At 41.7% G+C, this 20,691-nt stretch overlaps 1 protein-coding gene across 10 annotated transcripts in view; it reads right to left on the reverse strand.

Annotated features, from left to right (window-relative positions):
• The window catches only part of LOC113065523 (E3 ubiquitin-protein ligase HUWE1-like), a 48,554-nt gene that overhangs the window by 5,900 nt on the left and 21,963 nt on the right, over nucleotides 1-20,691 (reverse strand). For 5 of the 10 annotated variants that reach the window (XM_026236827.1, XM_026236833.1, XM_026236825.1 and 2 more), the window contains 39 exons: nucleotides 20,502-20,629; nucleotides 20,201-20,282; nucleotides 19,920-20,096; nucleotides 19,626-19,779; nucleotides 19,003-19,400; nucleotides 18,706-18,901; nucleotides 18,448-18,615; nucleotides 18,160-18,308; nucleotides 17,807-17,873; nucleotides 17,454-17,677; nucleotides 16,965-17,176; nucleotides 16,682-16,864; nucleotides 16,287-16,459; nucleotides 16,063-16,193; nucleotides 15,897-15,972; nucleotides 15,712-15,810; nucleotides 15,301-15,431; nucleotides 15,053-15,212; nucleotides 14,369-14,597; nucleotides 14,013-14,191; nucleotides 13,848-13,937; nucleotides 13,576-13,736; nucleotides 12,032-12,077; nucleotides 10,935-11,291; nucleotides 10,446-10,656; nucleotides 9,145-9,269; nucleotides 8,838-9,061; nucleotides 8,348-8,742; nucleotides 6,896-7,553; nucleotides 5,972-6,659; nucleotides 4,159-4,253; nucleotides 3,888-4,044; nucleotides 3,551-3,683; nucleotides 2,665-2,870; nucleotides 2,243-2,505; nucleotides 1,204-1,306; nucleotides 754-903; nucleotides 432-677; nucleotides 216-333 (listed from right to left, as the gene is read on the reverse strand). In XM_026236827.1, coding sequence (XP_026092612.1) covers nucleotides 216-333; nucleotides 432-677; nucleotides 754-903; nucleotides 1,204-1,306; nucleotides 2,243-2,505; nucleotides 2,665-2,870; nucleotides 3,551-3,683; nucleotides 3,888-4,044; nucleotides 4,159-4,253; nucleotides 5,972-6,659; nucleotides 6,896-7,553; nucleotides 8,348-8,742; nucleotides 8,838-9,061; nucleotides 9,145-9,269; nucleotides 10,446-10,656; nucleotides 10,935-11,291; nucleotides 12,032-12,077; nucleotides 13,576-13,736; nucleotides 13,848-13,937; nucleotides 14,013-14,191; nucleotides 14,369-14,597; nucleotides 15,053-15,212; nucleotides 15,301-15,431; nucleotides 15,712-15,810; nucleotides 15,897-15,972; nucleotides 16,063-16,193; nucleotides 16,287-16,459; nucleotides 16,682-16,864; nucleotides 16,965-17,176; nucleotides 17,454-17,677; nucleotides 17,807-17,873; nucleotides 18,160-18,308; nucleotides 18,448-18,615; nucleotides 18,706-18,901; nucleotides 19,003-19,400; nucleotides 19,626-19,779; nucleotides 19,920-20,096; nucleotides 20,201-20,282; nucleotides 20,502-20,629 — 7,742 coding nt within the window. The remainder of the gene's footprint in view (nucleotides 1-215; nucleotides 334-431; nucleotides 678-753; nucleotides 904-1,203; nucleotides 1,307-2,242; nucleotides 2,506-2,664; nucleotides 2,871-3,550; nucleotides 3,684-3,887; nucleotides 4,045-4,158; nucleotides 4,254-5,971; nucleotides 6,660-6,895; nucleotides 7,554-8,347; nucleotides 8,743-8,837; nucleotides 9,062-9,144; nucleotides 9,270-10,445; nucleotides 10,657-10,934; nucleotides 11,292-12,031; nucleotides 12,078-13,575; nucleotides 13,737-13,847; nucleotides 13,938-14,012; nucleotides 14,192-14,368; nucleotides 14,598-15,052; nucleotides 15,213-15,300; nucleotides 15,432-15,711; nucleotides 15,811-15,896; nucleotides 15,973-16,062; nucleotides 16,194-16,286; nucleotides 16,460-16,681; nucleotides 16,865-16,964; nucleotides 17,177-17,453; nucleotides 17,678-17,806; nucleotides 17,874-18,159; nucleotides 18,309-18,447; nucleotides 18,616-18,705; nucleotides 18,902-19,002; nucleotides 19,401-19,625; nucleotides 19,780-19,919; nucleotides 20,097-20,200; nucleotides 20,283-20,501; nucleotides 20,630-20,691) is intronic. The other 5 variants (XM_026236829.1, XM_026236831.1, XM_026236832.1 and 2 more) reach the window with 5 other exon arrangements.

Below are 20,691 nucleotides of genomic sequence, written 5' to 3' on the forward strand. Positions count from 1 at the left end.
TGTTATTAGTATTACAGTAAAAATCAAGGTAATACAAAAGTATTGCAATTATGTATTGTTTGTATTATATAAAGATTACAGGTATTGGGGGTAGAAATACTTTAAACTTTCATGTTTTGTCAATGTTATAATTATTAAATTGTTTTTGTATAATATTATCAATGTAAAAAAAAAAAAATGATTTTGGTGGATGAAAGCTATATAATGTATCTTACTTGCGCTTGACATCAAAGTCCAAGATGCGAATGTAGTCAACCAAAACGGCAAATGGCCCATCTGCCAGATGAGTGGTGGACTGGCGCAGGATCTGATTCAGCACTGTGCGGTGGGTTTCTGATAAAGACAGGGATAGAAATCATTTTGAGGACAGCCTTCATCAGTATTCATCATGCATCATGGACCACAGAACAGCTTGTGTATGACTGACTCACCTGCGAAACGCAGGAACTTCTGTGTATCTGGAGGCAAGTTGGAGGAGATGTGCATAGAAGAGGGCTCCCTGGAAAAGAAGGGGTCCAGAGAGGAGGGGGTGGCGGGGGTGAGTGGGGCAGGGGACAATGGGGGTGGCTCATCCTTGATGTGTGACAGCTGGCTCTCTCGAGTGTCTCGAACCGGAGGTTTGCTTTCCCGCTCTGTGGCATGCACCAGGAAAAAGGCTTCCACTGCAGGTTGCAGCACTACAGCAGTACAACGAGATTTGTTAGCATAAAATAATTCCTTTATTTCTAAAAACATTAAATAAAATAAAAATACCTAAAACTGCATGTTGGTCATGAGACTCCTCAAGCTCTTTCAGACACTCCCCGAGCATGTCCCATAGCTCATCCAACAACAGCTGCTCACTCAACAGGGGGAGGTCAGGCAAGCGCTCCTCCTGTTCCTGCTGACTGCTGCTTTCTTCACCTTTTCACACATGCAAACCATATTTTAGCATGCATTCTATATAAACCACTCATTTCAGACACTGATTTCTCTCAAGTTACATCAATGCCGCACCAGTTTAACATTCATTTCACATCCATTTCACAAATTACTTTACGATCAAATAACAACTGGTAGAATCCTGGCAGTATCACTATACATTACAGCAATTACATAAGATTAAAAAAAATAAAAATAAGTTCAGTGATTTCTATGAGGTAATTCCAGTTACTGATGTTCCTATTGCCATCACGTCGCATCTATTATTTCACAGGACATTACCTATTGCTGCCTGGTCTTGCTCTAGGGGTGAGGGCTGGTCCACATCCATAGGCGAATCATCTCTTTGAGCTGCTGGGGGCTCGGCAACAGAGTGCACCTCCGACTGAACCAGGGGAACCAAGGAACAGGGTGAGATTCAATACAATTTCCTCCCGACAGAGGAGAAGAGACAAACAGTGTGTATAATGTAGGAAAAAAGATGAAGTGGGGGAAGTCACAGACTCAAACCAGAAGCAGTGCTAGAGATTCAGTATCATGCATCAAAACATTCAAAATATTGGTGAGAAAGCAAAGCAGCATTGACAGCCAGACAAAAATCAAACCATGCACAAATAGACAAAGTCAGAGACCAGAGCGAATCACAAAGCTGGTTGCAAAATTCACATATATCTCAAACAATGCACCATACAGACTTGTGCATTAAACGCAGCATGATGCACTGGAAAGCAGAGCAGTGGAGAAATGGGACAGAGATCTGGGGTTTAGAAAAGATTCACTGCTGAAAACAAATATGAGTTCAGCTTAGTAACTTTTAAAATAGTGCCCAGGTGTTTGATAAATAGCGAACTAAGCTGATCTTTCAGAGTTTAGTTTCAAACTGAACTGCAGGCAAATATTTACTTGTGTCATGATATCCGATGTTTAATCAGGGTATGGCAGTATAATAAATATTTGTGAACATGAGCATCAAAGTCAGTTTATTTGGGATTTGTATTGATTTCTAAAGAACTTTCTGATAGGACATTTCACATCAGAGTATGAAAACATTAAAGGATATAATAGGCTCTCAGGTTTAAACAAAAATAAGACTTTGAAAGTCTTCGCATTAATTTCCAAATAATTTCTTCTTTTCTGCCCTGTGTGTAATACAGTGCAATATGTCCTTCAAAAATTGATTGTAACTTTACTAAAATAAGTAATAAGTGATGTCGCATAACTTTACTAGGAAAATGCTCAGGATGTTATGAACATGGGTGTGTGTGCGCGGGTCAGTAGAGTCAGTAGCAGTCTGCCTGCTGTCAGTGCGGCCCATGCTAACCGTGGCTGTGCTGGCCGTGCCAGCAGGGGGGTTGTTGTTCGCAGAGGTACTGGGGGCAGACGATCCAGCCACAGCCACAACAGCGGATGCAGCAGCAGCAGCAGCGGCGGCTGAAGAGGATGCAGATGAAGAGGGTGGGGGGGCCTGCTGTAGACGGCGTGCCCTCTGCCCCTCTCTCACCATCTGAATGATGGCGTCCGCTTCAGCCTCTAGCTGACGGACCGCAGCCTGGATACTGCTGGCCGAGCCCAGACTGGTTGAACCTGGAGACAAATGGAGAATAAATCTAGAGAGAACTGTGAACATAAAATAAGCTGTGTATATCGCTCAATGGGAGAAGTGACTCAAAGAAGCTTAAATATAAAGCACAGACATGTTCTTAAAGGATTATAGCATGCCTCTTTGTTAAAAGGGTGACTTACTCAGTCTTCCTCCCGTCTGCTTAGCTTTCTTGTTAGCGCGCCGTGTGTCTTCTCTAAGCTGGATGATGACCTGCAGCACGCGCAGGAAAAACTTCTGCGTGGAGGTCTTGGACGTGAGTGAGCTCATGCAAGGCAGCTGCAGCTCACGACCACCCAACGTGCGCTTCTGAGCAGCCACAATAACCACACTCTCTGATCCGTCAAACCTGTAATTCATGTAGACCCAAGGAGAATGACAAGTATTGTTAAATGTAAAGAAACTTTTATGCAGATTGGAGATATGTGAATGTTACTCGTTTTACTCATCAAAAGCTTTTATTAATGTAAATCACACTAAATGTAATTTTGAACTAACCTAACTGCGCCTATCTTAAATCTAGAGGCTACTGTTCAACAGTTTAGGGTCAGCAAGTTTTTTTCTTTTGAAAGAAATTAAGACTTATTTAGCAAAGACACATTTAACTGATCAAAAGTGAGAGTAAAAACAATGTTACAAACTATTCCGACTTCAAACTTTCGATTCATAAAAGAATCCTGAAAAATGTATCAAAGTTTTCACAGAAATTAACCAGCACAACTTTTTTCAGCACTGATCATAATAATTTTTTCTTAAACACCAAATCAGCATATTAGAATGATTTCTAAAGGACTGAAGACAAGAACAATTGCTGCTGAGAATCTAGATTTGCCATAAATAAATGAAACTTTAAAATATTTTATATTAGGCAAGTTATTTTAAATTATAATAATATTTCACAATAATACTGTACAATAACGTTTTAATCAAATATAGTCAGTTTATTATAGATCATAAAAGTCTTAAAAGACCTTCAAAAAAACCAAAGCAGATCCCTAACGGTAACGTAGTTTGAAACTCTGGCCTTACCTGCTGGTCATCTTTCCCTTTGGGCGTGTGGTGATGGATGGGTCCTCATGAGAAGCTTCAGGAGACTGAGCATCAGCACATGCTCTTCTCTGCTGCTCCAGGTTATACTCCCTCAACTCTGCCAATAAAGTGCCTAAAAACAGAGCAGAAAATTTGTTTTACAATTTTTGCAAACTAAGCTGCAAAACAGGTTATTTGCCAAGTAAATTACCATATGCCTGGCCGTCTACAAATAATACATATTCATCATTGAGCACCTTAACCTGCCGTTATGAGCAGCCATAGAAAAATATTCTGAAGTATTGTTCTATAAAAAGTGTAGTAACGTACTACTGACCAATTTGTTTGCAGAGAGTGTATCCGAGATGACGCGCCCCACTGAGTAGAAGTCTTAGTACAGTGTCTCGGGTCGGTGCATCCCCTCTGGACAGCTGCAGCAGGATGTTGGCCGCGTCCTCCAGACCTTCCTCCGAACACGAGTGGGATGTCAGCACCTGGACACAAACCACAGGAGGTAACTAATCCAACTGCTGAGCTGGGTCAAAAGAGCCCAGGGTTAGGATAACCAGACATGAGGTGACATATGTGCGTGCACCATCGGTTAATACCTCCACAGAGAGCTGCAGCTGTTTCTCTGTTAGTCCAGCAGAGGCCAGTTTAGTTTCAAAGTCAGTGTTGCTCACTGCTGCTTTTTGTTTTCCTGCTAAAATAAAGAGGAACAACGATGTGATTTAAACATGGTATTGCCAGGAGCCCAAACACAATTGACCGGTCAATCTTTAGCATTATACAAAATTATTTAACTTCAGCATGATCTGAACTGATCCAGCACCAAGCTGGATATCTTCCATATAAATGTGTCTTTTTTTTCTCTTTTCTCTTTTCATTGCGCATAATACATTTGTACTGAAATACATTAAAACAATAAACATCAAAAAAAAAAAAAAAGAAAAAAAAAAAAAAAAGTGGTTAACAGTGATTTTAGAAAAGGTAAGGAGTGTTGTTGGGTGTTTTTCTTGTCGACTCAATCATTTGAAGCATTAGTCGACTAATCGCACATTTATTAATACACAATTTAAATCATAATATCGAGCCTTAAATTGCCTTCACAGCCTAATAAGCGCTCAGGCACACACAAAGCTTGCCACATCACACCGGCAAAAGTAATGAGTACGAATGTCTCAGGGAAAACCAGTAAGGAGGCTGCACTAACATTTTAATAATTCACTGATAAACTACTGCTTTCTTTGTTCTCGGTTTAAGAGATGAAGTCAGCGACACTGACTTGCGATCTATGCAGTAGTAATGTACCTGTGTGGATGTTTCACATGGATTACATATCTGAGAATATTTACTTTCAACTTGAATTGGTTCATTTGAAAGTAGACATTTCACTATGTTTAATGTCTGTAAAGCAAATATATATACAGTTTCGTGCTCAAGTTCACAGAGACAGACGGCAGAAAGTGAGTCCTGTTTTCTTTCATTATTTTACAAAAACGCAATGTTTTGCTGTTATATTGAGTGCACACAAATAAATGTTTACAATCTTTACAGATTCAAAAGATGTATTACTCTTATCTGTATGACCAAAAATTATGGAGTAGGCTTTTTTTTCAGATGATAAGCCATATTTGAGGTCAATTAAATGGGAGTATTAGAGCCTGTCGCTGAAGAAGTTGTAATGTTTTGACTCGGATAACTCGTTAAATCCATGAAATGAAAGAGATCGAAAATGAGGAGTTGGTGTCCCACACATTTAATGGCTGGTACATGGCAACACGCTCCTCTCATTCATGAGAGATTAACTCTTTCTTGGCTTACAAATAAAGTAAAGACAAAATAATAAGGCGACAGAGCAAACTTATCCATGGTGGTTCTCACTTAGTCCTTCTTTTAAAGACTGATCACTTAACTTATAACACTTACTATGTGGTGATGATGCAGAGAACCACTATGGATAAGTTCACTCTGCCGCCTTGATGCATCGTGATGCATGCAAAATACATTGTTTGTGGATGGAGACTTTGTAACGGCCAAAACATACACACATCGTCTGCAGAAATAAGGTATTTCATTGCACTTAAACAAGTAATCTGTTGTATGCGGCATACAACAGATTAGATGTGGAAGATTTGTCACAGGACGTGCGATATGACAGTTGCGTACGACTATTTATGAACTAGCGGTTTTAAATACAGTATTTTTATATTTAACGTGAGTTTATCAGTATGTCTGAAAGTATATTTTTTTGATTATTGGTGATTTCATAGGCTCCCTCGCGCACCTGCACAGTTTAAAACACCTCACGGGCTGATGATATGACGATTTGAAAAATGAACATATCACCCAACACTACTGTGAACAACACAAATCAGCTGGTATTTATTCATGTTTTTAAACGCCCTGAGAGAGACTCACCAGCAATACTGCCAGAGGTGGTGATGGTGCTGCTCACAACAACAGGTACCATAGTGGCTGGTTGAGAGGGCGTCTGGCCTACTGAGCCCTGCGAGGTGCCTGTACCTGCCACCACTGAGATGGTCCCTGACCCCGCTGTGGTTTGAGTGGCAGGAGCAGAGGGTGTGGCAGTTTGGGCCTGAGGCACTGGGTGGCTGGCTGGAACCTCCGTAGCCTTGTTGTCAGGCAGAGCGATGGAGATCAAAGAGAGCAGACGGAGTAGTTTCTCAGTAAGAAGGGAACTGCGGCGAATCACTGGGTGGGAGAGCATGTTCATCAGCTGGCCCAGCGGAGAGGCCTCAAGGCTCAACAGAGACCCCTCTGTCTCACCAGCACCCCCTAGAGGCAGAGTCTTCATGGAGGCCTTGCCTTTACGGCTCACATTCATATTGTCCAGCTTGACCAGGAGATCCCAGAAATCAGTGGAGATGCCCAGGGACTGTGGTGTGACTGTGCATCCACTCAGGGAATTGTGGGTAGAAGGGAGATTACTCATGGTAGCTGAGGAGTTGCTCTGGCTGGTGCCGCCTGATCGGCAACTACCACTGGCAGTCGGTGTTGAGCTGGCACAAAGTCGAGCGTCCAACTCAGATGAAAATGCCGATAGGGGATCTTTACAGCGCTGCTGAGTGAAGTGACTGGGGAATACCTAGAAGAAATAAGAGGGAGAGAAATTCACTTTAATCTGTACACAATCTGTGCATTTTGTGCATTGCTTTATTGCATTTAATGTTTACATTTCTTTTTGTCATGAAACTTGTTTTTAAGAGGACAACACTAATTCAATATCATGATAACAACATATAATTTGAAATAAATTTGATGTCACACATGCCTAATCACTGACAAAAGATGAGTGCCATTTAGCTAAAAGTCCTCTAGTACCTTGGCCAGTTGGATGAGGGTATCCAGTACATGTCGACAGACAACCGGAGCTGCCTGTGGGTGGATGTGAACAGTTGATCCACCTCCTGCCCCTGCACATGCCATTCCCGTTCCTGACACTCCACCTCCGAGCCCTCCTGAACTCATGCCCACTCCTGCTGAATGCTTTTCTGCATGTTTCCTGCCTGCAGCCCGCTGGATCTGAAAGATATTGGTCCTGCATCCCAAAGCTGCGTCCATTGAAACTGACAGCCAGGACAGCTGACTGGAACTACGCGATTCCACTCTGTTCAACAGCTCCAGAGAGGAAGATGAGGACGACGACGCTACAGCTGCCTGTGGGGATGAAGTGGAACCCTTTCCTCCACTCGAAGTGCCCTGGCTTAGAGAGCGCTTACCACGGGACTCCTCCAGGCGTGCAGTCTCCAGGCAGAGCTCGCTCTCGCTGCTGCGCTGCAGGATAGACAAGAGGCTGCGGATGACCCAGCCACGTGTCTGAGAGTGGTAGCACAAGTTACGCAGCACCCTGTGGAGGCGGCTGGTATTGAGCTTGGGCTCGTCCACAAAAAGCAGCACTAGAAGGCAGGACAATGCCTCATGGTCCAATAAAAGACGCCCCCGCAGACGCAGGAGAGAATCGACATTAGAACTAGAGGGCCTAGATTTAAAAGTGAACAAAAGATTAATTAGAGATTCTAAATGTAACTGTCCACAAACAAATACTGCTTTCATCAGGGCTTCACTCATATTTGCAATTTAAAATAGGTGTGCAAACTGAAAACTGTATTTAGGAGCATGTGCTTTTATAAAAAAAAAAGTCCCTGCAGATCTTTAAAGTAAAAAAAAAAAAAAAAAAAAAATATATATATATATATATATATATATATATATATATATATATATATATATATATATATATATATATATATATATATATATATTCAATTTAAGATAAAAATAATCTAAATGTGTATAATGTCAATTCAAATTAAATTTAGGCTGTGGCTGAAATCAGTGTGAGCACTGTACATTTAAAATCAAAACATAGCACTGCTGTGGTTCATGCAATCTATTTGTGAATTTTGACAACTTTTTCTTATTGGCATTTATTTTGTCATTCGTTTTAGGTTGAAAGAGTGCATTTTTTTTTTTATTTATTTAAGAGTGACGGAGTGTATCTCCGTCATCTTTTTAAACAAGCAGCCAGTAAAGCATAGGCATTTTTACTATGGGTATTTTGGTAGCAAACTTTCCATGGAAATTAATTCTAATTAAACTCTTGCAGCTTTTGTCTGGGCTGCTCTATCACAGGAAGACTAAGAACATCATTTAACACACTATTCAATATACAGAGAATTACAGTGAATTACTATTTACTATTATCAGCAAAATAATCTGTTCTTTAAAGTTCTATGCGCTCAAGCATCAAGCCCTTTTCATTGTCACACTCACCGGTTGTGATTGGCACTCCCTCCCATTTGAAACGTCCCACCTCTTTGCACAGCCAATCGAGTGTATTGTACCCCACGGTTGCCACCGAGACGGCTTGTGAAAGCAGGAGAGCGTAGGATGGCAGACAGGGCTGAGGAAGAACTGTGACCGAACAACCTCTCATGCATCAGTTGTCTCTGTCTGGCCTCCTGTTCCCTCCGCAGTGCTGCAGCTTCTGCTGCAATATCTGGGGGCATGACTGCCAGAACGCTATCCTCCATGTCCTCCAAAACGGATCGGCGCAACTCAGAGGGCAGGGTCTGGATGAACGTGACAGGGTCCAGAGGTTGATCGCCCTGTGGAGGTTGCTGGGTTAACTCTCGACGCTGCTGCTCCGCCCGCTGCTGGGCCAAGACCTGATAGCATTAGAAAACATTCACACATCAAGTTTTGAAGATTTTTTTCTGTTTAGGAAAGTTATTTAAAATATCTCTGCAACTGTTACTCATACTTCTTCCTGTATTGCAGGTGGCAGAGCAGCTAGGAATTCTGGGCTGACCTCAGTAACCCCTGGCCCTCCTCCCAGCACAGTGTTAGCTGCCGTTACCAACGTGGAGGCTACAGGAGGCCTAGAAGGAGGTCTTATTCCCAGCTGGTTCTGCAGCACCTCCCGCCGGATGTCTTCAGGCAGTGCTGCCAAGAAAGATGGGTCCACACCTTCTGGCAGACTGATGCCTGCAAGGAAGTGACAAAAACCATGTGATACAAAGTTGAGGTATGGCTCCATATCCATCATCAATCTAAGCTAAAACACCAACCTGCCAGAGGGTCCTCTTCGTCATTGCTGGTGGATGGGAGGGGCTCCTCCTGGATGGCCTGCGATTGGCTATCTGCACTGTCACTCCGAGGCATGGTCTCACCAGGAGATGAAACAGAAGTTGAGCTGAAATAAAGACCATAATATGGTAAGAATTCAATAGCCATACAAAACAGATTACATTATTTTTATTGACAGTATAAAATTACGCTTTTAAAAGGAACTTCACATTGCTTAATTTTTGGCTTTATAAAGTTTACTAATAATTCAGGATATATACAGAACTTCTTAAGTTAAATTGAACTTTTACTACCTTTTTAATACCTTCAAAATATTTTTAAATACCCACGCGACTTCAAGCTGCAACTGTAGTTAACTGTAATTAAATATCTTTACAAATGGAATAACACATTGCATCACAATGTAACGAGGTCATTATAACCTCATGGCCTGATATCAGCTTTAATTAACAATTCTTCACTGAATTTGAATGCTTCTCACAAAATTTCACATAGATTTATTGATTCTGTGGTGAATGTGACCGCTTTCTTCGCTGTATCTCCCATCGCTGTGTATAAGGGTGTTGCGGCTGTGGCTCGAGCAGATAAACGGTCTTTGCAGCTCAAACTAGTAGTGCGGATTTGTTTCCGCTTTCGGTTTGTTTATCTAGTGTAGCTCTTGTAAATCGATTATGAGAATGCAAGGACTTTCTTTGACTGAATGCACACTGCGATGACGTCACGGGACGCTTCTAAGCTCAGACTCTGCGGATATTTTGTGGCAATTACAAAAATCTTTTGTGAAAATTGGTCCGAAAACTAGCATTTTCCCATGTTTTAATTACTGAATGGAAGTGAGCTCACGTACATGTTTGGCAGCAAGCCAGCCGGACACCCAGTTTGTTTCAGCGCACGCGCGACCGAACACCTCACATGATATTGCTCAGGTCCAACTCTCAACATATAAATAAATCCACGCAAATTTTAGAAGAAAGGCCTGAACTTAACACAAATTTAAAATGTATTAAAAAAATTGGGCTTGAAAATTTAATACCACGTCAGATGATGTTTATTACTTTTTAATGCCCTTAATTTGGGCTAATTTAATTTACTACCTTTTACAAGCCCGCAGACACCCTGTAATTGAGCTGAACTGCACTGAATTGAACATCATCGTTGGCCAATATAGACCTTTAGGCTTTTTGTTAGCTCGAAATTTGTGAATTTTAAAGATAATAAAAGACACTTCTTTTAAAACAAACAAAGAATGCAATAATAGCTGTACTGCGGTCCAAATACGGACCCTGTTTCTGCATCCGTTTGCCTGTCTGTGAGTCCACTGTCACCACTTCCTGACAGCTCCTGAGACATGTGATTGGGCGGAGCAGAGCCGGCAGCTGGCTCTTCCTGCGTTCCTGAGGCGGGACTGCTTGTATCCATGGGTGAACCCTCAAGCTGAGACACACCCACTGGCACAGGCTCTGAACTTTCAGCTATATCTGGACTGAGAGAAGCTGAGAAAGAGACAGCAGAGGAAAAAACTCATCTCATGTTCACAACTGACAAACAAACTAACATACACAATGCAACAGGCAGGGGAAAGTACATGCAGTAGTTGCATGTAGAATGCAGTGGGATCATACAGCAATTTTGACAAAGGCTCAGCCTCTTCAAAGATAATTTAGCGGTTGCATTTTATGAAGAATAAAGATAAGAATTCACTGTGATGTGAATGCGACTCCACCAAACCAGTGTGTAAAATCTAATTTTACAGGATACAAAGTTAATCTACCTTCCCTGACTGCATCCAATGCTCCTCCTCCTCCTCTCTCACCAATAGTGGGTGCAGGTGACATCTCCATCTGAGATGCTTCTGCCTCACAATTCGGCCTATCAGGTGCTGAGAGCTGGGGAAGCCCCACCCTTGCCAAGGCTCTGTGAGAGTCAGGACTGGAGTCAACCAGCAGCAGCTCTGAGATTGGCTGGTGCACCTGCTGACTGATGGCTGTTTCCAGAGAGACAAGGGCTTGCTCGTGTGGAGCAGGGGTGGTTGGGGTGACTTCTCCTGATGGGGGGGCTGTAAGGAAACCCTCAGCGGTGCGAGAAGGGTCCAGGCAGGACGACACCCCACTCTGGGCCTGTTCTCCTTCTGACCAGATAACAGAATGAAAAGAAATGAGTATTGTGGACATGATCAGTTAAGATAAACATGATAAATGACACTGTAGCTCAGTTGTAGAAGGTAAATGAAAAGGCAGAGCATGTGATTGAGGGTCTGTAGTGAGGAAGGCAGTAAATTGTATAGTTATCTCCTTCAGGGGCCACACTATACTGATCCCCAACAACAACACAACTTACTACCTCACCACAACACAGCCACTGTAGCCTCACCCAACTGGAGACAGTAACTACATTCAAACAATTTACAGCAAAATGCAACAAATAAACATAGATGTATTTATATTGACAGTAGTGTGGTGAATGTGATTCATGTAGATGCAAACCTATAAATAATTAAGCAGTTGCCTAGAAACAATTGATTGATTAACTAATTGTTGCTTAGTAGCAGTTGCGGCAGTGATGGAGATAGACAGGAAGATCATCCAGTTGTTGAAGCGGTTACCGTGGGAAAGACAGTAGACTGTATAGTTATCTCCCAGATCTGGTGTGATCCTAAAACTATACAAACTACTACCTCATCCCACAGCCCACAGCAGAACTCATCCAGAACCCTGGTTTTTCAAATAAAATATGTGAGCACATTTTCACATTTCAGAAACAAAACACTGTTAGATTTTTTGTGTGTGATTAACAAAAACATGCACTACAACACTATTAACATCAAATTATGTAAAAAAGAAAAGAATTCAAACCTTCCAGTGCTCTTACCTGCAGCGTTCTCTCCAGCTCCATTGACTGTTCCAAGCCCAGAGCCCTGTGGGAAATAAAAACAATTCATCCACGTTGATTCAATATGAGGCAATACCGTTTATATCGATATACAGTAGTTTGAGACGATCGCATCTGAAAAAACTGTGGAGGACACAGACTGAGCTGCTGCAGAGAAAGTGCTTAATCCAATTTGTTCTTAACATGTGACAAGCTCCATATTAAGTCCTTTAAAAACTGCTAAGACATAGTTTATAATTTTGTTTCGCAGTAGTTCAAGCAGCTCAGCCCGTCATATGCTCAGACAGAAAGGCTGCGTCTGCCTCTGACTGAGACACGGGCTACTCGCGCTGTTTTTAATGTTTTTGAGATGTGCTGTCTTCCTGAATGCATAACTTACATTTCAGAGGTATATCCTCCATCTGTAAATGTTAGAAAGCCATGGAAATATTTACATTTTTCTGTTAGAAGTGCATGAGGCTTATGTTCTGATTACATACAGATTTTTTCTAAATTACAGATATATATATTATATATATATTTATATATATATATCGGATTTTGCAAATCGGCCCCCCAAATTTTTTATTTATATATATATATATATATATATATATATATATATATATATATATATATATATATATATATATATATATATATATATATATATAAAATACACATACACACACACACACTTTATATATATGTACACACAGACATGGCAGATGTACTGTAAAACTTTGTGAACACAATTATGAATATGGGACTACTTGATATAAACTTGTATTTTATATGTATAATAAGCAGAGTAATTGTAACAAAGTGAAGATAAGGTTAGAAAGCATATAGCTAGCAGTGTCAGAACACCAGTCGGTCAGTCAAGTCTGAATCAAGATGCAAACCATAGCAGACCGTTGTAACACTGACATCTCAGATGGCAGATAAAACTAAACGATAAATGAATGATTGATAAATGAGTGATTTTACACTCATTCAAAAAATTTTACACTCACACGTTACAGAAGTTAGAACAGACATATTTTTTTTCTGGCACACACATTTGAGCGTCTTTTCCTAGTGGTTGGCAAATCTACTTAAAGGCGCATACCGGCATCTCCTGCACGACACCAGCATGACAGCTGATATGAAATAAGGATCGGACTGAGGAGAGCCGATACAAATCAGATAAAAAAAATCCTTGAGATTGCCTGTAATATTAATGTTTCACTGTATTTTTGATTGGTGAGGAACTTTTCAAAAAATCTTAGAAAACAAAATTTTGTATGGTAGCGTATGATTAGATAGATCAGCCACATTCAAAAGTGTGAACACATCAGTTAAATCCTATATTAATGTGGCAAGCAACACTGTTTGGCAATTAAAAACATGATCAAAACAACAAAACTCATTCACTACCATAATAAATCAATAAAGCTTCTATAACAGAAGCACCTGTCTGGAATACAGTCTGTAGATTACACCTGAATTATAGACTTCACATGTACTTTCTATCTTTATTTTTTTACAATTTGCTCTTTTACCTGTAGGCTCTGTTCCCGGGCCTCCTCTCCAACAGCAGAACTCTCATTCTGCTTGGCTGTCTCCTCTTCCTCTGCCAACTGTCTCCTCCTCTTCTCCCTGCGTTCCTCCAGCTCCTCATCACGCAAACTCTCCAAATGCTGCAGTATAGGGATCTTCACCACTGAGAAACCAGGCACAAGACGTGTCATTAGTCATAAACTCCTTTATCAGTTCTCCCTGCAGTCCATAAACAACAGATGCTATAATATATTCATTTTTGAGATGTTCTCACCAGCCACACAGTCATGCATGCTCTCGGCATCCAGGACTTTACACTCATCCGTCCATCTGGTTAAGGCAGTCGGGATGCTCGAAAGTGTGCCTGTACAAACATCAGGGTTTAGCAAGTGCATCTTTAACCATTAATTTTAAAGCACCTTGTCTGTGGGAAACTCACCAGCTTGTCCTCCAGTGCTACTCTGCTCATGAAAGAAGTCATCCAGCAGCTCATCATCTGAACGGGCAATAATATGCACATCCTCATTACCCACCAGTAAACGTGCACGCCCGCGAGACTGCAGAGGCAGAGAGCTTGACAACTGCAAGATATCAGCTGCAGCACTGGGGCCCAATAATCTGAGACACACACACAAAAAAGAAAAAGAATTTGAAACTACAGTGGGACCATGAGAACCAATGAAAGATATGATTTTTAAGGGGGGGGGGGGGGGATCAAATTTCTGCACCATTGTAAAGCTTGTCATTTAATTTCTTATTAAACTCAAAGGCAAACAAGTTGCTTAAAGGACTCACCTTTGCAAGATAAGAGGAGGGTTGGGCTGACGGTTACCAGGGTAATGTACATGGACTGTGTGGCCCGTGTTGGCCGTGAGCTGGCGGAGAGATCGTTGGCTGCGTCCCATGCCCTGAGCCAATCTGCTGCTGGTGCCTGATCCACCCAGAGTCAGTGAGCCATGGTCAGCATGACGCACCATCAGAGGGTGGGAGCTGGGGATATTTCCTGGTGAGGGAGGGATGTCAGCTAAAGTGTACAAAAGGCAGAAAGAGTAGATGTGACATTTCATCCAAAAAAAAAAAGAAAAAGGGAAGAATAATTAGAAAACTATCTTATGGCTCTTTGACTTACCGTATTTTCCGGACTATTAGTCACACTTTTTTTTCATAGTTTGTCTGGTCCTGCGACTTATAGTAAGGTGTGACTTATTTATCAAAATTAATTTGACATGAACCGAGAGAAATGAACCAAGAGAAAACATTACCGTCTACAGCCGCGAGAGGGCGCTCTATGCGCTCTACTGCTGCGCAGTGCTCCTGTAGTCTACACTGAGCAGCATAGAGCGCCCTCTCGCGGCTGTAGACGGTAATGTTTTCTCTTGGTTCTTGGTTCTAAATAAATGCGACTTATAGTCCAGTGCGACTTATAGTCCGAAAAATACGGTATTTAAAAAAAAATAAAAAATAAAAAGAAATTCTTACCAGATGTGGAGAACATGTTATCAAACTCAATGATGAGGTCATCGTCTCGGTCAAATCTCTCAAAACGAATGTGTGGAGCAGCATTGATATCAGGAAAATCTTCATCCAGTTCCATTTCTGAGCCTTCGTCATCATCATCCTCATCTCCCTCCTCATCATCCTGAGAACACATAACACAATAAGTAAAATATGGAAAAAAGTAGAGATCACTTTTCTACTGTGGCTTATGAGTTTGCTTAAATAACTATTACTTGATCCTCCTCTTCTTCTTCCTCCTCCTCTTCCTCCTCATCTTGACTATCCTCATCCTCGTTGCTACCGCTGGAGTCTTCCTCCTGTGTGTGCTCTTCATCTTCTGGCTCAAGGATGTTCATAGAGTCTAAATCAGTAAAGAAAACAAAATGACTGCAGGATCTTCCCCAAGACAGATTTGAGGATTATAAAGAAACTGGGAACTAAGTCTGTTGAATAAATGTCAGGTTTTTTAAATAATACTAATAGAAAAAAAAGTGGATAAGAGCTTGAAGTTCCAGATGGAGTCACTAAAATTCAGAGGATGGGCCCCCTTTCTAGCAGACCCAATGGGTATTTATACTATTTATGGGTCATTGTCATCATAAGTGCCAAGAGTTAAAACTCAAGAGAGATTCATGTCCTACCCTCTCTGTTAGCTTGGAGAGCGGAGGCCTGACTCATATTGGAAGGAGCTTCATCCATCAGCACGTCCTCTTGAGACTCGTCCTCTCCAGAGCGACCCACTAATTAACAGTAAATTCCAATTAAATACAAGCATCCAACTCTGTATCACTTCCATATTTGGCCAGGAATCAAATAAATCACTTACCGATGATGGTGCTATTAACGGTTCCTGCATCTCTTTCTAAAAGTTCATCAATCAAATCCACCAACTCATTTTCCACCTACAAGAATATAATCAAACATTGTTCAGCTGAAGGAGGATTATCATTTTCATCAACAGAGAACAGATCCACAAACGCTGTGCTTCAAACCTGCATGGCCTGAGTGCTCAGCACCTCGGGCTGTCCAGCAATGACCACGGTGTCTCCCTCATTTTCTCCATCCATCAGGTCGGCATCTGTGGCTTGACCACGGTCACGATTCTCTGCTGGCTCTGCCTCCCCTGTACACAACATCAGCCATAAAACACACATTACTCAGTAAGGCCAATGTATCCATACTCTGCTGAGAGTATGATCAATGATATGAGTGTTACCTTGATCTTGGGTGTTGCTGTTGCCGTCCCTGACTGTACCAACAGTGTCATGCTCTGTCTTATTCTTGCTGGATCCACCTTTGCCCCCAAACAGGCTGCTAGGTTGGTTCACAATTCGTGACAATGTCTCCAAAGGCTTCAGTGCAGCATTTACAGTATTCGCCATATTAGGACTGCAAGAAATAAAAAAGAACAGCAATGAAAAGAAAAAAAAATGTAATAAACTAAATGACTAAAAATTTACTTTTGCCTAAAATTATATTAATGGGCAATTAAGCATGGTTGGGATAAAAGAATTAATGAATAATTAAATAAATACTTGCCTTAAATATATATCAAATGAATGTTCTCATTATTATTATTTGTTATTATTATTATTATTACTATTGTGATACCTGGATAGATCAAGGCTATGAGGCACACGGGCAAGGTCATTGACAAGGCCCTTCTTCAGAAAGAGTCGGATGATATTGTTCATGCCGTTGTGCTGGGTCTTGGCTGTGGCTGTGCTGTAGAAGCTTGAGGTGGAGGGACACGACTCCATAATGGTGCTGATGATACACATTACTGCTTGCAAGCTGTAAAGACAAAAAAAGTCAAAGTTTAATCAAGTTTTAGGTACATTCTAGGTATCTTTTTAGGTCAATTTTAGAATAGCGAATAGGCAGATCGACTCACCGGGCATGCTTTTCTGTGCCTTCTGCCATGCCCAATGCTCGACTCAAAGCAGCCTTGACCTCATTGACCAGGGCCGCCTGGGCATCAGTGCCTGTTCCAGCTGCAGCGAGGCTGGCAAGGAAGAGGCGCGCAAGGGCAGGGGTGTCCTTATCCTCTGAGTTCTGGGTGTGTGGGAGCAAGTGGTCCAACACAAATGCCAGCACACTGCAATCCTGTACATACATATGAGGTTTTTTAAGTAAAAAAAAAAACAAAAAAAAATGATATTTAAAATGAAATGAATATTTATGCATTTAGCATACACTTTTATCCAAAGCAACTTACGGTGCATTCAGGTTAACATTTATTACCTAATTGAAATAAATGTCCAGACAATGTGTTCTCTCTCCATATTGCATAAACACTCAGTTTTCTTTAGAAACAGTATGATGTGAAAAGTGAAACACTTGGCCAGAAACATTGGTTGTACACCAAACTGATGTGACTCACCTCCTTAATGAGCTCTGACTGGCCAGCTGTGTAGTTGTAAGAAGTGATAAGAGTGGCGATGCCAACATAGGAGCGCACCAGCTCTGCAAGCAGCCTCAGGATGGTAGAAGTAGGCATCAGAGGTTTGCTGGCCTTAGCTTTGGCAGCTCGGCTCTCCTCCGAGGAAGCTCCCTTCTCTCCCTCCTGCTCCTTTTTCTCTTCCCGCATTTCCTCGGGCGTAGAGGCTAGAGACAGAAAAAGCAATGACGGGAAAAAAATTGTCAAGGGGAAGTCAAGAAACTAGCACAAGTGAGAAAAATAAGGACATTGTAAGAAAGGTTTTGAGCTCTGTGTGCTTGTATAGAGGTTCACACCTTCTCCCTGTGGAGTTCCAGATTGGGAGGATTCTGCAACAGCACCATCTGCAGCAAACACCTGAGTCTGACAGAGTATAATTAACACCCACTATTAATGCAAATCCCACATTTCTGAGCCCATTATAGTATACATGCACTTGGGGCTAAGTGTGTTTTTCACAGAGCAGCTAGTTGAAGTTGAAGAAAATGTGAGCAGTGATCCAGACATAGAAAAATATATATAAATCACTGAATTTTCTAGGCCTGGATAAAACTGATTGATTCGTTTATCAATATTGATGATAATTATGGCATTCTACGATAATTGATACAATACACAAAAATCAATACATAGTTCCATGTCATCTTACATTGATGTGGAAGGCAGACTGAGAGTCAAAATCGCTGCCTTGTCTGGTAAGTCTGTACTGCTGGTAGACATCATCACCAACATCCTGCAGGATCTGACACAGGTCTTGACTTCCCGGTACTGTGGCTACCCGCTCCTCTCCTCTCTCTGCTACATATAAACGAACCCAAATGGACCCCCAAGCATTAGGAGAAGTGGATCTTTATGAGAGATATCAGCTTGATAGCTCTGGACCATGAACTACATAAAATGCATCCTCTCGTTTTTTTTGTCTGATGAGATTTCTTACCCTCTTCTGGAGCATGATATGCTGCTAGGGCATTCAGCATGTCATAGATGACCTCTTTAATAGTCTCTGGTATGGAGGGCAGTGGGGACAGCTTCAGGGGTGTGGTCTTCACCAACTGTACAGCATTTGGACCCTTAATTCTGAAGTTCTCAAACTCATCATCTGAGGCTGAATAATAGAGAGATGTGAGGATTTAGAATAACACATCATGCTAATCTATTATTTTTAAAAGGATTTCTGGGAGTTTTTCCACCATACCAGTGCCAGCACCTCTTGGGGCCGGGAGAGCAATTCGGATACAACTCTTGGCAGTTTCAGTAAAGCACTCTGGGTTGCGACAGGCCGCTGGGCCGAGGACACGAAGGATGTAATTGATCTCTCTGGAGCCCAGACTACCTGACACCACACCTGAAGTAGTGCTTCCTGCACCACTAGTGACAGCAGACCGTACCACCTGAAAAAAAGAGAGCGAGCGAGTACCAGTGAGACAAGGATAAACTATTTCAGATAATACACCTAAAATAATAGAAATGTAGCATTCATGTGAATATGCACCTTCTCCATAGTGTGTCGCAGAGTGGCTGGGTCTTCTATGATGTGACGGAAGAGCAGAGTGACCAGTGGGGTGAAGCCATTGAACCCTGAGCTCTGAGTGAGGTTCAGGATCATACGAGTACTCTTGAGCTCTGCAAACATCATGGCGTAAAGGTGTGTACGTGTGAGACGCAGACAGAGACGCAAAGTGGCATGTAATGTGTCCGGATCCACAGGAACGCTTATCATGCTGACACAGGCACGGATCAAAACAGTGATCATTTCCTCCGTCAGGCCTTGTACAACAATAGCGCTGGATCCAGAGGGGTCCTGAAGGGTAGAGGGGGCTACTGTGCTTGAATCCTTCTGCTCTGACTCTTCTTTAGGGGGCGCCATCTCCACAGCCACAGAGCTGGAATCTGAATAAGTCGTAAAAGAAAAAATGTAATCAAACAGCAAAAACTACAAAATATACATATGAATCAAAAAATAAAACATTCAAAATGCTAATGAATTATTATAATAATTATAATAAAATGATTTTATTTTATTCTTGGCCAAAGCTCTGCAAAAAGCAGAAACAAGATTTCCTTCACGCAATGAAATGTTTTTTTTTTAACTGTATAGGTTTGTGGTTTCTCCACCTGTGTCAGTCTGTGTCTCCTCAGTCTTTGCTCTCTGTTCACTATCTTCTCTCTCTGTATCATTAACACTTCCAGATTTTGGGGTCTTAGGCATCCGTGGCACCCGCTGTACTGTCAACATAACTGGGCGTCTGTTCCCGGTCTCCTCATTCACCTGAAAAAAAAAAAAAAAGAGATAAAGAAAGAACCTAAGAATAAAGATCTACTACTCATACTGTAAGGCCACTCGCATTAATTCATCACATTTCTATTTGATCCACAATACAAGTGCTTTGACCAGGTTGTAGCTGTTACCTGCACCATGGTGTTGAACTGGACAGTGTATCTCCTGCGGCCTGCAGTGAAGCGTACGCTGGTCTCTCCCGCCCTCCAGGCGGAGTCGATGGTGTTATTGTTACTTGCACTGTAGCTGCACCAGCGGCCTGAACGGTCGTCAAACCAGCGCCAGTTATTTCCATTGGGCTGCAGGTACTAAGATGAGAAGAATAAAGTTAATATAAAACTAGATACAAAAGTTGTTCACTGCTGTCATATCGACAGTTTAGGATTATTAAAGACTTCATCTGAAAACCAACCTTATTCATCTGAGCTCTTCGTTTGGATGAAACAGCCATTTTCTCATAGAAGTCAATAAGCAGGAGAACAGGGGTGATCCATCTACAAATAAACACAGGATTGTCAAAACAGACATGGGGAAACATGTTTATATATCTTATTAAATTAAAAGTGTTATAAATTGTTGTGCAAGACCCGACACATAATATTCTGCTCTTAAATTCTTCTTTAACATGCTTGGGTCAGCAGAGCTTTCTAGGAATGCTGACGTCTGAGCGCAGACTGATCACTCAAGCAGACAGGGGAAGGACAGGGACTCACTTGGGTGTTTGGATGTCCTTCTGCTCTTTGGCAGCTTGCAGACAGGGCTGCACCACCTCCAAAAGCTTAATCAGCACAGTCAAAACACCACTGCTCTCCACCACCCGAGCACATGAGAGTTTTAGCTCCTGTGGAACATAGCATGACATGCTTCCATCAGAAAAGCACAGTGGGTGTATGTACTTGTGCA

This window comes from Carassius auratus, chromosome 48 (genome assembly GCF_003368295.1).
Source record: "Carassius auratus strain Wakin chromosome 48, ASM336829v1, whole genome shotgun sequence".
Classification (NCBI taxonomy): domain Eukaryota; kingdom Metazoa; phylum Chordata; class Actinopteri; order Cypriniformes; family Cyprinidae; genus Carassius; species Carassius auratus.